At 35.6% G+C, this 15,483-nt stretch overlaps 1 protein-coding gene across 6 annotated transcripts in view; it reads left to right on the top strand.

The window, feature by feature from the left end:
• Positions 1–15,483, top strand: part of USP15 (ubiquitin specific peptidase 15) — a 65,107-nt gene that overhangs the window by 14,715 nt on the left and 34,909 nt on the right. For 4 of the 6 annotated variants that reach the window (XR_003534021.1, XM_027682150.1, XM_027682148.1 and 1 more), the window contains exons 3-6: positions 977–1,107; positions 3,775–3,901; positions 10,217–10,362; positions 12,862–12,923. Coding sequence is in view for 5 of the 6 variants with exons in the window: in XM_027682150.1 (XP_027537951.1) it covers positions 977–1,107; positions 3,775–3,901; positions 10,217–10,362; positions 12,862–12,923 (466 nt within the window). In the remaining variant the exon portion in view is untranslated. Of the gene's footprint in view, positions 1–976; positions 1,108–3,023; positions 3,143–3,774; positions 3,902–10,216; positions 10,363–12,861; positions 12,924–15,483 lie in introns of those variants that run through there. The other 2 variants (XM_027682151.1, XM_027682152.1) reach the window with 2 other exon arrangements.

The raw sequence follows: 15,483 nt of genomic DNA, 5'->3' as shown, positions 1-15,483 counted from the left end.
ATCCTGGCTGGGAGGTCTATAGCAGACTCCCACAATGACATCCACATTATTTGTTTGCCCCTTGATTCTTACACAGAGGCTCTCAATGGTGCCATTGCCAACTGTGAGCTCCATACATTCTAACCCTTCTGTTACATACAGTGCCACCCCCTGCTTCTTCTGCCCTGCCTTATCCCTCCTGAGGAGCCTGTAACCAATATGTGGACCTGAAGATGTGCTTGTGGATTTTTCCTCATATTGTGGTCCCAGTCACAATGGGATGTTTGCTGACCTGTAGTTGGGTACTTCCAGATGGAAAGACAGCTGCCCCTAATTGTCTGAGGCTTACAGTGGCTCACATCTGGAATCACCTCTTATACCTAAAAAGCAGCTTCTATCTTACTACTGTAATAAGGATTGAACTAAAGCTAAAAGCATGCTGCTTATCTAAAGAAATTCCCAAGTTGTGCTTCTTTCAAGTGCTGCATGTTGCTGTCACTGTGAAGAATTTTGTAGTGACTGTTTCCAGAGCACATAGAACACTTTAAGTAGGAGGGTTGTACCATGCTACTTTCCTAGTCTGACATGGAGTAAATTACTTCAAACTTTGTCTTTGCTCCACAGTTACTACTCATTGTAGCATTTTTAGTTTTGGAAGTATCTGTGATGATGTGTGAACATGTGAAGTGGGTGGGAGAAATTAATTGGTTTCTCTGAAAGCTAGAATGGTGTGTGATAACAAATTAAGTGCTTATAATTGCATGAGGATATACGGTTGCCACTTGGGTTCCTGAGTGTAGGAATACTACCTTTATTAGGTGTGCTAGCATGAACTGGATAGTTCTGAATCATTTCAGAAGACTTGCTTTGAACACCATAATACTGGTAACATAACTGTGACTCAGAAAATAACGTTTGCTGTTTGTATGAAAAATGTTACATTAAAAACTCCAGTACGGATTTGCAGTATTCAGGTAGAAATATCTTCCTCTTATAGATGGTGATTCTCAGTCTCTCAAGGAACATCTTATCGATGAGCTGGACTACATCCTTTTGCCAACTGAAGGCTGGAATCGGCTAGTTAGCTGGTACACACTGATGGAAGGTCAAGAGCCAATAGCACGCAAGGTACTTTCTAATTACCTGCTGAGATGAATATGATTCAGATATAGTCCTGCAAATATGCAGGAGTTGCACACGAATTTATTAGCAGATAATAAGTCCTGACCTGTGATAATCATACAGACAACTCCTGCTTTAGATGCTTATTGATATCTAATTTTTATTCAGATTTTAGAGGCTTAAGTGTTTAATATTGAGGAAAGGGGATGCAAAGGATATAATACTTTCTTTTCCTGGAAATAAGTCCTCTTAAGATCTCAAGAACAATTTGCTTTAAAAGCTTGTCAGTCTATTAATTAAAATATTTTTGTAATTGAGTAAATAGAACTGTATTGAGTGTATTAGTGAAAAGCCTAGCTCTAATAATGTTAACATTGGCAGAGTAATTGGTAGTTTCTTTTCTGGTAAATCCAATCTTTTGTGCTCAGCAGCTTGCTAAGGGAGTTATTTCTTTAAGCAAAAAGCTTACCTCAACACAAGTAGTAGTCCATGGCATGGTGGATATTGTGGCACTCCATTGGAATGAGATACTTAGAAATTAACATCTTTAGATTTATTTGTGTTTGCTCCAGCACATAGCACATTTATTATTACAGTGATATGACATTTTGCCAGTTGATTGATAATAAAATTGGTTTCTGTTTGTATTATTTCTTAAGATTTTCAGGATAGTGATTATGGTTCCATCCTCACTGGACTGAATTAATTAAGTTTTAAAATACATTTTGGTATGTTTACCATTTCTATATTGATCATTAGAGCATATTCTTTCAGTTACAGGGATCTTTATTTGAATTCCTGCAAAACTGCTGAAAGAATATTAGGATTAGAATTTAATTTTATGACTTCTGGTGTAATACAACTTTTTTTTTCTTCCTATGATATGGCAATGGTCTAAATGCATGCATGCTGGCTGCTTACTTGAAATCCACTCTTTTCAAACAAACGCCAGATACAGCTGTAGAAGAAATTTTGTGTCTTCAAGATTCATTTGGTCAGCAATAGAAGTAGTTGGTCGAGGCTTTTTTAACGTTAATACAATAAAATAATTTTTTTTTTTTCTAAGAGACATCCCTGCAATGTCTCTGTCTTTTTCTGTAGTTCCGTAAGACCTAAAATCCAATAAAATAACTCTCCTATTTCAAAGATATATCTGTTACCAACGTGTTAATGTTTTTTCTGAAGATGGATTTTAGCAAACTGAATAGTCTTCCATCATCATGGTAAAGCAAAAGTTCTGTAATTTTTTCAATTTGGGGGACAAGTGGAAGGAGAGAGAAGTGAAATTAGAGTAATTTCCCTTCTACTCGGATGGAACTAACTGGAAATATACATGCAGTATAATGAGTGGCCAGGTAAACTGGTCTAGCTTCATTATTTTCCACCAATGTGAACAGTACTTATCCTCTGAGAAGCAGTATTCCAGTTCAGCATTTTTCTTTCTGATGTTTTTGTCATTCATGATTCTTTGTCCTTTCTGCCTTTATGGGGTTTTTTCATAAAGGTGGGATTATACTTTTCTTTCATCCCCTTTGTTGCATCAACTATTTTTGAAATGTGGATCCAAATTTTAAATTGATGAAATATTGTACTTGATCTATGTCAAATAATGTTATGACTTTTTGTAGTAGGATGTGGTGATGCTACCACACAGTGTCTTTTTATTCTTAGAAGTGTTATAGCCATACTGCACAGTTTTGTTTACTGCAGCTATTTTGTTGTTACTCTAGTAGATGAAAACTAAGCTGCTCAAATTAAGATGCATTTTTATTTAAATGTAGTTTTTGACAGTCATTAAAGCTAAGGCAAGCAATGAAATAATTCACTGATTTCTTAATTTTTTTTCCTATGGCACATGCGTACAAGTTATATTTGTACAGCAGATAGCAGATCTCTCCTAGCAATTAGCTAGTGACTTTTTTTTTAACCGTATTTGTCAGATGTATCACATATCAGGCTGATGGTTATTTTTGGAACAGTCTACATGACTAAGTGTACTGCAGTTACACTTTGGAAGATCAAAGGGAAAAACATTTAAGAGGTGACCCTGAATACTTTTTTTATACATTTTACTTTTATTAAAAAAAATCTGGTATACTTAACTATTTTGTGGTAGGTGATACAAAAATGAACATATAATAAACAACTGGAAAAAGTAGGTAAAATTTCAAATTAATGTATTCATTATTGAAATGTAAGTGGAAGATTTGTAGGTTTTGTTTAAAAATGTAATATCCAGATTTTATTAGTGTGTATTCTATTTTGGGTAAACATTCTTTAACTGTGAAAACTAGTTCTTCATGTTCTGTCGAAGTAGTATACAATTAATGTATTTTGAAATAAAATAACTTTTGGTGGTTTTTATCTTTGGATTGAGTATCTTATCTTTGGGTTAAAGATGCATATATGTCATTTCTACTGTACTTAACACTTTGAAAGTCATGGTGGTGGTGTTATACGCAGATAAGACAATCATCGTCATGGAAGAAGTTACTTTCTAGTTTACTGTATTTCTGAAAAGCTATAGGAGAATTTTAGTTGTAGTTTTTAGCATTTATTAAGTGTCATATATTCACTCAACTTCAGTTTCATGAAGAGTTCTCAAAATTATTTTGAAGTGCGTGTATATGAAAACATACTCGGACTGATAAGTGATCCCATTCTGTTTTTCAGGTCGTTGAACAGGGTATGTTTGTAAAACACTGCAAAGTAGAAGTATATCTAACAGAATTAAAACTTTGTGAAAATGGAAATATGAACAATGTTGTCACACGAAGATTTAGTAAAGCTGATACAATAGGTATGCACAACTGTTTTTAAAAATATGTGGTTGATACTTCTATGTGGTATAAAGTTCTGAATACATTTCTACGTAAAATGATGGATGGGTATTGCAATCATTAAAAAGGATGGGAGTAATTTTGTTTGGGTCAAAGTTAAAAGTTAAACAATTTAGAATATTGGAGGATTTTAATACCATTTTCAGAATGTAACTGTGTATTTTATTATCTAAGCATCTGTATTAACTTCAGAGGTTTGAGCTTGTCAGGAAGTGAGCGGTGTGATATTTTTATTGGATTTCATTTTCTTGGCTTTTGGTGGGTAAGAAATATATTTTAATGTGTTTCATTAACCAACACATTTTAGCCATATATATGAAGAGATGGGTATATTACCAAACACAAGAATGAATTTAATTCATAAATTAATGGCTAAGGGTGACCTACAAAGGCAGTATTCTTTTGCTGTGAAGTGGCAGGGCAGGCACAATCTTTTACAGTAATTGAGTTTTCTATTAAACCTTTAATTTACATTTAAATCTTTAACTTACCTTTATTTGTAGTTATTTTGACTGCTCGTTGAGCATTCTATCATTGTTTGAAACTATATTTTGATAACATATTTGACTTTGAAAATAATCACAATATATGCAAAGATATTGCTGATCACAGAAACTCATTTTTTGGTTTATTTGTGCATGTGTATCTGAGATAAGAGTCTTTCAATCATCTGTGTTTGTGCAGTTAGAATTGTACTTTATGCCCAGCCATCACTTTGTTTACATTTGTTGACAGCAACGTAGGTTTTTTTAGGTTTTGCTTCTTTTTACATTATGGGTAGTGACTTATACTTACTACCCTTTAATTCTTTGCAGATTGCTTGCTTTAGAAACAGAGTAATTTTGCTTTGTTAAATTTAAATCTTTAAGTTAGAAAAGGAATCACCTGCTTGTATTAGAATAAATACTTAAAAATTGTGAAAGTTCTCCTCAAAACAAGACTGCAAGTGTTGTATGTTAATTGACCTTCTTGAGATCTGGTTTAACGTGGGAAGATGTACTTCATTGTTCTCTAAGGAAACCCAGAAACTTGGAAAAAGTAATCTAACATTATTCTTCCCTTACGACCAAATGCAAGCTATTTTGCAGCTATACTGAATTTAATTGTATCATTGGAATTATAGGTAATGGGTGAATTTCTGATATTTTCTTTCTCTAATCAGAAGCAGGGCATTTTGGAATTACTTACTTGAAGGTGTATTCATTTTTTCTTGGCAAAGAGAGAATTACAATTATGGGAATATTGTCAAAAACGTAATGAGAAGCAGTCAAACTCACTGACAACCTCTTTCCAGACACTGGCCTTATTTGCTTTCCTGAGATGTGGATGATATGCTCCTGGAAGCCTTTAAAAAACATGCCCTTTCTGAAGTTGAAGCTCTGCTTCTTGTGCAGAGCACAAAGCAGGGCTATCCTAGTCAGGACATGCAAAGGAGTGTATCTTAGAAGTAGAGCTAGAAAAATTCATCCCACTTTTTAAGAGTGAAAAAATAATCCCTCTTATCATCCATTAGTAAGATGGTAATTCATTTTTTCCCCCCTTCTCCTTACCTCAAGTATATTTAAGGCAGTTCTGGAATTCATCAAATACACAGCAGAGATGCTCATTATATCAATAAATAATATGCAAAAGGGATGTTGTAGAATCTTGATTACTTTTCACCCTTCCTTGTATATTCCAGTAAGAGATGTATTTTTATTATGGTTGCAGAAGACTTGTTGTACAAAAGAGTCAGTTATCAGCCCCACTGAAATGAGTGGACAAAAGGTACTATGGTCTTTTCAAGAAGTTTTAATTTTTCTAGCCACCATCATTGATTATATTATCTACTGCCCTCAAGAAAATCAGTGCAAGACCTTCCTTAATTCACAAAAGCAGAGAAATATCCTAAGTACAGTATAATACCTGTGAGTCTTCACATATGTGTTATTCCTGGAATGAGACCCCTGGTGGCCTAGTGGTTAGCGTGCAGGACTTTCACTGCTGCGACCACGGGTTCGAGTCTCCGGTCTCCTGGCCTGATGGAGGTCGTTAGCCCTGTGTGGCCATCCATCTATGAGAAGGACACTCTAAACAAACCTACGTCCTGAGGACCTCACTGCCATTGTCCAAGCTTGCTTGGCCCCGGCAGATGAACCTTAGGATTAAAGGGTGGGCTCAGTTCAGCGCAGGCTGTGTCTCACCTAAAAAATCCATTGCGCAGGCTGGAAAGGTAAAAAGACCTTTCCCCAAATCTTCGTTCGCGAAGATGGGCCATTATTCCTGGAATACCTGTGCTTTTCCACTAAAATAGAAGGCAAGCTGAGCTGTATGCCAATAAATAAGTACAAAGTAGGAAAAAGTAATTACAAAGGGCAGACTAATAATGACAGTCATTCTCTTGGGGTGGTACTAGGAACATCTGACATGTTCTTTGGACCTTCTTGGGAATCTCCTACAATTGAGGACTCTTGCCTTGGAGACAGTGCATATTGACTTTGAGGCTGATTGATGGCTAACTCTTTTGGGGGAGGGAGGAAATCAGGAAGGAAAATGAGCTAGATGGAGTTCAGGCAGCATTTCAGCTGAGTTGCTGATCTCAAAGAACATCAGGGCTTCTGAGTGAAAATGAGTTAGTGATCCATTCAGGAGTCACTAATGGGAAAGTATGATAGGACAAAGTAGTCATCAATATGTAAGGGTTTTACAAAACACAAAATGTCAGAAACACTAACCTCTGTTACAGGTGAATAGGAGTCAGGTTTTATCTGCAATACCATAAAATAATTCCAAAATTGAGCTGATAAACTTCACAGAAGATTACACCAGTGGCTCCACACCTAATGGACTTTTGCTACCAAATTATCTTAGCAAATGGCTTTGATTCATCTTTCCCTTTATTCTGCTGCAGAATACAAGAATATAAAACTTGCCATCCTTGAGGACTGTTTATTCTGGCATCAGTGATTAGACTTTTCCTTCTTTATGAGGGAGAGATTACTGATTCATAGTACAGATTGATATCTCAACATTAACTTAATGTCTCAGGGTTTTCTTTAGCCAGTATTTGTGACAGCCTTTAGGAGCCAGGGTGTACTTGTATTGGAGCCCACTGAACTTCTCCGGTGTCTTATCAAGACTGTTCCAGGGAGTTTTTCAAAATAGTACTTAAAACATGCAGCTGTTTTTATAGGTGAGCTAATTTTTAAGAATATAGGATATAACCTATATGCGATCCATAACCTTTAACTCCCAAATTGAACTATCTCAAATTGTGTGCATACAGCTGATGGAGTGAGAGGCATCTTTAAAGGGCAGTTCTTCCTGTCTCTTTTAGACATCATCCCAGTACTAATAATTTCATACACTTGTTGTATATAACTGCAACTCCCCAGGAAAGTGGTGGAGTCACCATCCCTGGAAGTGTTAAAGAAGTGACTGGACATAGCACTTAGTACTATTGTTTAGTTGGTATACTGGTGTTCGATGAAGGGTTGGACTCGATCTTGAATGTCTTTTCCAACCTCAATGATTCTGTGATTCCAGGAGAGGAGAACCCCCATACGCAATGCTTCTCAAACCATACCTATCTGATATGTTTTTATTTAAGCTGGAACAGGCACTTTTACTTTAGATCATAACCCCGTAGTCCAGTAATACTTGCTGGGGATAGGAGGAAGAATTATAAAGTATGCAATGGTTATGTTCATGGAACTACGTAAAAGAACCTTATTTTCACAGTCTCAGAATTGGCATAATAGTCAAGTGGAACATGTGCTTCCCAGAGTCTTGGATGTAATGTGTAGTTGTCCGATAAGACTGATGCTCCCTGTCTTATAACAGTTCTGTTAGTGAGGTAGGAATATGTTAAAAATTAACATAATAAATGTTAACTTAGTACTTACGACGAATATGAGCTGCAATGCTCTTATTAAGTTGTCCTTAATAAGAATGAAAAATTATATTTTGTAAATTCTTTTAGTGAAAGCCATGCTGGATTTTCTACTTTTTTTTTTACAAGATTGATGAGTAGATTAATTCTTAGATTCACAATTATTTGAATTCACTGTTTGAAAATTGATTCAGACAGTCTTTTCTTTTTGAAAGTCAACAAATCAAATAAGTGTGTTACCTTGTTGATAGCATCTATCTTGCCTACATATCACCTCTGTTACAAAAGCAGATGATCCAGTCTAACATTTGCTTTCAGACTAAAATATGTGTTAACCAGTATAGAAAGAAATTGTATTCATTTGCCTACAATATATACAAATATTATAGTGGCCAGTTGTCATGCATTTCATAAGACAATGGCTGGATTTTTGCAAGGTATTTTAAAATCTCAATTTGACTTATTGTGCTTCAAATAAGGGAGCAAGGGGAGCTGACACACTTGTGTTTTATCCTTAGGCTTCAGAGGAATGTCTTTCAGAAAGCTTACAGTGCCCATTTTTATAATTGTGCTTTCAGTGATCATCAGGAATAAAGTGTACATTTCTTGACTCCTGCTTTGTTTTCTTTGTCAGCTGTTATGAGATGTAACTGCCATGGGGCTTTATGACTACCAATTAAAAAAAGCAGTTAAGTGAGATTGCTATAGTGTAGCACTGTACATATTTGTTAAAAAATAGCTCTTTTATAAACTCTACTTTTGTGTAAGGAGAATAGAGTTAATTAAGAACTTCCTAAATTTCAGTTGTAGACAACAGTTATGGTTACAATTATGTAGCACTGGTTGTATTTTTGTCAGGTAGAGTAGGAGCTGATAGACCTTTTTACATTAAATCTTTCAGGGATGTAAATTCTTTCATCTTCCTTCTAAAATAAATTTATGTGCTTCAGTTTTGCAGAGTTGTCATTAATTTCTGTGAACAAGTAAATGAAACTTTATGCATGTATGTTGTGGTTCATGCTAATTGCACTGGGATATGGGTAGTAGAAAAGCAGAAACCGAAAAGGGTTTGATCTAGGGAGAGGAAAAGAATGTCTTGCACTCCCTGCACCTGGTTTTGCTACCACTCTCATTTCTTATAATTTGCTACCTACCCACACTCCTCTGTTAGCACACTCTAAGGAATGAATAGATGGATGCTAAGGTGGCTCCTGTCATCTGTTATTTATCAACTTGTCTTTATTTGTCTTATTCTTGCTTTGCTAAGAATCACATGCGGAGTTGGAAGGGATCCACAAGGATCATCGAGTCCAACTCTTAACCCTGCAGAGGACCATTGCCAAGAGTCACACCATGTGCCTGAGAGTATTTTCCAAGCACTTCTTGAACTCTGTCAGGCTTGGTGTTGTGACCACTTCCCCAGGGAACCTGTTCCAGTGCCCAGCCACCCACTGGGTTGGAGAACCTCTTTCTAATATCCAACATAAACTTCCCCTGATACAACTTCAGGCCATTCCCTCAGGTCCTGTCACTGATCACCACAGAGAAGAGATCAGTGCCTGCCCCTCCTCTTCCCCTCACAAGGAAGTTGTAGACTGCAATGAGGTCTCCTCTCAGTCTCCTCTCCTCCAGGCTGAACAGACCAAGTGACCTCAGCCTCTCCTCATATGGCTTCCCCTCAATGCCCTTCATTGTCTTCATTGCCCTACTTTAGAGGCTCTCTAATAGCTTAATATCTTTCCTGTATTGAATCCCCTCCCTCTACTGGCTGGAGATGCTTTGCCTGATGCCCCCCAGAACACAGTAGGCCCTCCTGGCTGCCAGGGCACTGCTGACTCATAGTCAACTTGCCACTGACCAGGACCCCCAGGTCCCTTTCCATGGCACTGCTTTCCAGCATCTCATTCCCCAGCCTGAACAAACATCCAGGGTTGCCCCATCCCAGGTGCAGAATCCGGCACTTCCCCTTGTTGAACTTCTTCTTATGGTTGGTGATTGCCCAGCCCTCTAATTTGTCAAGGTCTCTCTGCAGGGCCTCCCTGCCTTCGAGGGAGTCAGCAGCTCCTCCCAACTTTGTGTCATCTGCAGACTTGCTTAGTATCCATTCCAGTCCTGCATCCAAGTAATTTATGAAGATGTTGAAGAGCACAGGGCCCAGAATGGAGCCCTGTGGAACCCCACTAGTGACAGAGATTCGGGAGGCAATAAGCTCCTACTGTTTCCAATTTAAAGGCAAGAAAACTAAAAACTTCCTCTGTCTCCTACAACGTGATGCAGTTGCATGGCAATTTCTACAGTTTCATTCATATTTTGAATATGAGGAAATGAATTCTGATGCTTTATTTGACCTTCTACTGTTTGTGTATTGAAATGCTAAACTTGTGTTCTCTCCCTTACAAAACAGATACAATTGAAAAGGAGATAAGAAAAATCTTCAATATTCCAGGTGAAAAAGAGACCAGATTGTGGAACAAATACATGAGTAATACTTTTGAACCTTTGAATAAACCAGACAGTACCATACAGGATGCTGGTTTATACCAGGGACAGGTACAGTGAAATATTATTTGTAGTTTTGTATACATTTTTTTTTTGCTCATAAGAATGTAGCTGTACCCAGTAATTCTTACTTCTTTTTAAATGAAATTGCCTCCTAATAGATTTTATTAGGGATAGAGGATTTTAGAAGCAAATTTGCTGAAGTAAAAGTAGCGTTTGTGTGTATTTTCAGGATTAAAGATTAGTTTACCTCTCCTGGTGAATTAAAATTAAAATTTGAAAATTGCTTTTCAAACTTAAATTTTAAATTTATCAAATTTTACAAAATTGCTGACATGACTTTGGTAAAACCTGAAATAAAAAATTATTCCTAGGATGTGCGATATGTTCCTATAATGAAACTCAAAATTTGAAGAACTTTTTAGGTACTCTAAAAGAATAACGTCTTCTGTTCAGATTTCAGAAATAAAGTAAGAGATCAAAAATATTTTAGATAAGAATGATAGAGGCAAAAGAGCTTGTAAATCTGCTTTAACATGGAACTGTATTATCACTTTAAAGTCATCACTTTATAGGCGAATTTCTCACAAGATAATTTTTTTACCTTTCCATATGCGTATAAAGAACAAATACTGAATGTTAAACTACACAAATATAAACGTGAATGGATTGAGTAATTTCATCAATAGAATAACTTTTCAGACTATTACATTGATTCTTTATTCTCCAGATAGAGTTGAATGTTTTTTCAACAACTGTAGTTCATGCTGTCATGCTGCAAATATGAATGGATGAAATTTGATGGAAGGAATTGTAGGCACAATTATATTATTTCCTTTTGCCTTGAAATACTAGACTCTAACCTACTTACCGGCAGTATTTATGCTGTGTTTCAGTTTTCTTTTATGTCATGGAAGGTAAGTAATCAGTGCAACAAAATAACTGCTTGAACTATTGTGCCCTCTAGCTTCATGCTGCATGCACTTAAACCCTCACGCAGGTAATTTTAACAATGTAGAGGTCCTGCTGGAAGAGCCCACATCTCCCATAAAAGATTTGCATCAGAGGTGGAACTTGCAAATTGCTCTATCCCAGTGAAACATTAGCTATGAAGCAAGCGTGGTCTAATAAAGCAATGAAAAGATCTCTAGGTGACATCTGTACTTTGAGTGAAACAAATATTGTTTAAAGCAGAGTTTAACCATTGTTTATGAAAATGTTAAATGTCATGGTAGGCCATATGTGTTTGGTCGGTTGCACTTGCTGACACACACATGGTTGTTATTTTTCTTGCTGAGCTTCCTAATCTTATAATAGTTATTCTGACTATTACAGTCTGTCTAATCTAATAGTTATTTTTTACTGTGTATGCGATTGAGTAAATTAATGTTTTGAATTTATCAGTTGATATCTGAAGCAAACCTTTAGGGATTCCATTGAACTTTTAAGTCTAAATCTACTTTTATTTAGTAGTCTCTGAGAGCCAGTCAAGGAAGTATGGAAGAATCTGTTTTATATGACCAAAGACAGCAGACTACTCTTTTCCGGTTAGAAAGCTTGTTTTAAATGTCATGGCCTATTGTATTCAGACTGAAAATGTGGTTACATCTTCAAGTGGCAGAATGACTTATACATAAGGTTTTGAGCATTAGTACATATGGGAATTTATGTCATTGTGTAGACACGTACAGGCATAACGTGACAGTTAATTAGTGTCTTGAAACATCAGTATACAGTTGTGCAGAATTAGTTGAATTGGAAATCAGGAGTTGGATTCAGTTTAAATATTGAAGTCTAGTTGCCATGTCAAATGATCTAGCTATCTCAGCTGTCAATCCAGAAAGGCATGAGCTGCTTGTAGGTCCTGTGTCATATCTGCCAGCGTAGGGCAGATACCACAAATACCCGAAGGGGTTTAAAATGACACTTGATGCCTGTGTTGGGGACTGAGTGTTCTGTACTCTGTTTTTTACCAATAACAGCTTGAATTAAATTAATTTCATTAGCCTACTGTCCTATTGAAAAAGTAATATTTGATAAATGCTTTTATAAAATATACAGAAGTAGCCAGACAGATATGATTTTAAGGCTATCAAAGCAGAAAATAGTTTTGTTTGGGTGCTTTTGTTTTTTTTTTTCCTATTGATCTGTGTGAGGCAAAATTTCTTCAGGAATATTCCTTCCTTAACAGAGCTGTTGTATAGACATGTGATTTCTGTAGATTCACCGGTGCTGTTTAAACATTGCAGGTCATCTTCTGACCTCTTTGAGAAATAAGTGGCTTGCCATTTCATCCATGGTTTGTATAGGAATAGATATATTAAGTGGCTTGCACAAAGTTGCACAAATTAAAAAGTGTGGAGGAAAAAAGTGGAGAGAGGAAGGGGCAGTGTAATTGAATGGAATATTCTTGAATGTTAGTGAATAGTAACTTAAATATCAAGTCTTTTCTGTCTCAATCAAATGCTAGCAAATCCATTAAAAAGATGGAACAGAGAGCTGTCTACTGATATTTTTATTTCAGTTTTCTTATTACTCCTTTTGTGGTAGGTCCTGGTGATAGAACAGAAGAATGAGGATGGAACATGGCCAAGAGGTCCTTCAACTCCTAAGTAAGTTATGAATTCCAGTCATGTGGTTCTCTATAGCTTAACTGTTTTCACGTTACTTTGCTTTATTAAAAAAAAAAAAATCTGGTTTTATAAGTGGCATTTTATTTTGAAAATCATCCTTCAGATGTTTTAGTTGAAAATATTATGAATATATTTGTTGTGAGTGCTGTGCATTGTAGAACATAACATAATAATGGTGAATTCCTGCATATATGTTGCTTAATTTTGTTGATTTCAACCAGTGATATATATTATCCTGCTTAAGAATAGAAAAAAAATCCATAGTAGGAAGCTGTAAAACTTAGCTTATTTTGTTCAGATTTCTGTTTCAAAGCTTAGTGTATCTGTTAGGTGAACACAGATATATGTATTTTATCAATATTTTTCTTATATGTAAATGTTCTCATGGACAGCTTGTTCCTTTTGTCTCCAGAGAACAATATTTACACACAAAGCTTATTCAAATTGCAGCCTACATTACCATCATGTTGTATTTGTTCTTTGTTGGACTGTCATCGGTTAACACAGTATGATGGTGTTTTTCTTTTCTGTTCTTCCTACTGCCATTGTCAACAGCACCTTGATAATGGCAAGTGAGTAGAAAGATTTGTGTGTTTTTCCTCATTTAGATGGATAAACTTTTTTTAATATTGTTTCCAGAATCTAAATCTGTGTTTTGTTGGTTTTGAAGAACAGTTTGAACTGGTTACTAGTAAATTAACATGATCTCAGCCTTACAAACAATTAACTGTGTTTTTTCCCTTTGTTGTCTGGTTCTTGAAAATATCTTTCATAAGAAGTTGTCTTAAATTCTCTATTCCTTTTGAGATTATGCATTCATGTCAACGTCACTGTTGTTTTAAAACATTTTTTATACTATCATTGCTTATCACTTGAAGGACAGAGATTCTTTATCTTTGGTGTTTTATCTTGAGCACCTTTATTGGGAACACTAGTTTCTATTAAGTTATTTAATGAAATCTGAGTTCAATTTAAGCTTAGTATGAACAGTTTAATCTTACTTAGCAAGATGTTATAGCACAAGGAATTGGGAATGTGGAGCAGTGGAAAGAATGGGATGCTAAGTACTTGTAGTTTTATCTCTGACCTCAAAAAGCATCCAGTAGAAATTTAAATTCTTAGTCAAATTTTAGATGCAGATATTGAAGGTTAAAAGAACTGCGATAACTCACTGTCATGGATTCTTTTGGAGGCTTTGGTAGGAAGATATTCTGCTGATGGTACCTGTTTTTATTCTGCCAAACTTCTTTTCCACTTTAAGGAAAATATTCAGGAGCAGTATATAAATTCAAGAATATCTCCTGAAAAATGTGTGCTCTGACCACAAGCCAAATGGTAATTGAAAATGCTGGTATCAGAGGAGGTTGGAAGTAAATGAGCAAATGAGGATGAATAGTTTTACTGTGAAGTTGGGGTGTGGTTTTGAAATTTGGCAACTATCAGAAAGATCGAAATTTGGTATTCAAATGCCCTGTAATAGTAGAAGGTGTGCAAAATTTAGTGGATTCAAATAGCAACTATCAACAGACAGTAGCTGGGGACAAGTTTTTACATCTGTTTAAAACTTTATGAACAATTTAATAAATGAGGTTGTTAATATCAGCTGCTGAGATATTTGTTGTTCAGGAAGGTTGGCTTCTGTGAAACTTTTTCTAGAGGGCTCATGCTGACTTTCCCTGGAGTGTCTTTAATGTCATCTGCTCCCAAAACAGGTATTACTTAGCATTAATGGGCAGTTTTGCAGAAAATTTTGTTGTACTAACTTGTCCGAGTAGCTGTCTTCTCAGTGTCATATGTGTGGCAAAATTACACAAACATACAGATCCCAGTTGCTTTGGTAGCTTAGTTGTTGCTGATCCCAGTATTTGAAAGGAGACTTGTGATCTGCGTGCAGACAACTTTTTTTTATATCCATATCCTTCTGTGGGAAATTATTCCACAGAAAAAACAACCAATCCCATTTGAATGGTTCGTTATTGTCAAGACGATGTTTTAAACTAAGATATAAAGAAAATCTAAGGTTGAAGTTCAAGTAACTTAAAAAACTTCTACAAAATCTAGTTTCTTATGTTCAGAAAAAACTGTACAACAATTAAAACCTTTCAACCAATCTGTGATTCTAAAACGTGAGACAAGGAGAAGCAAGGAACTTAAGTTTTGACATTCCATGAATTAGCAAATGAATAGCCACGACAAAGTTTCTGTTAGTTTTCTATTAAGAAGTTTTTACCTGTCCATACGCAAATATAAAAGCAAGTTAGAGAAACATACAAAGGATCTATATATTAGTAATGAATTTCCTTCTAATTTTAAAAAAATGTTGCTGCTTTTTTTAGAAAACTTAATACACAAGTTTTAAATCTATTGGTCCATCATGTTCTTTAAAAATGCTTCTTATATGGTAAAAAATTGAGAATTTTTAATTCATCTGTCAATCTATATCTGTGTGTAATAAAAGTAATAGATTTAATTCTGACACTTTTTTTTTTAGACTTTACTGTGGAGTAAGTCAACCTAATCAAACAGCTGGCTACTTTGC

Source organism: Neopelma chrysocephalum, unplaced genomic scaffold, assembly GCF_003984885.1.
Source record: "Neopelma chrysocephalum unplaced genomic scaffold, ASM398488v2 Primary Assembly neopelma1_62, whole genome shotgun sequence".
Taxonomy (NCBI): domain Eukaryota; kingdom Metazoa; phylum Chordata; class Aves; order Passeriformes; family Pipridae; genus Neopelma; species Neopelma chrysocephalum.
The sequence above is the reverse complement of the archived record's forward strand: the minus strand, read 5'-3'. Positions and strand labels throughout refer to the sequence as shown.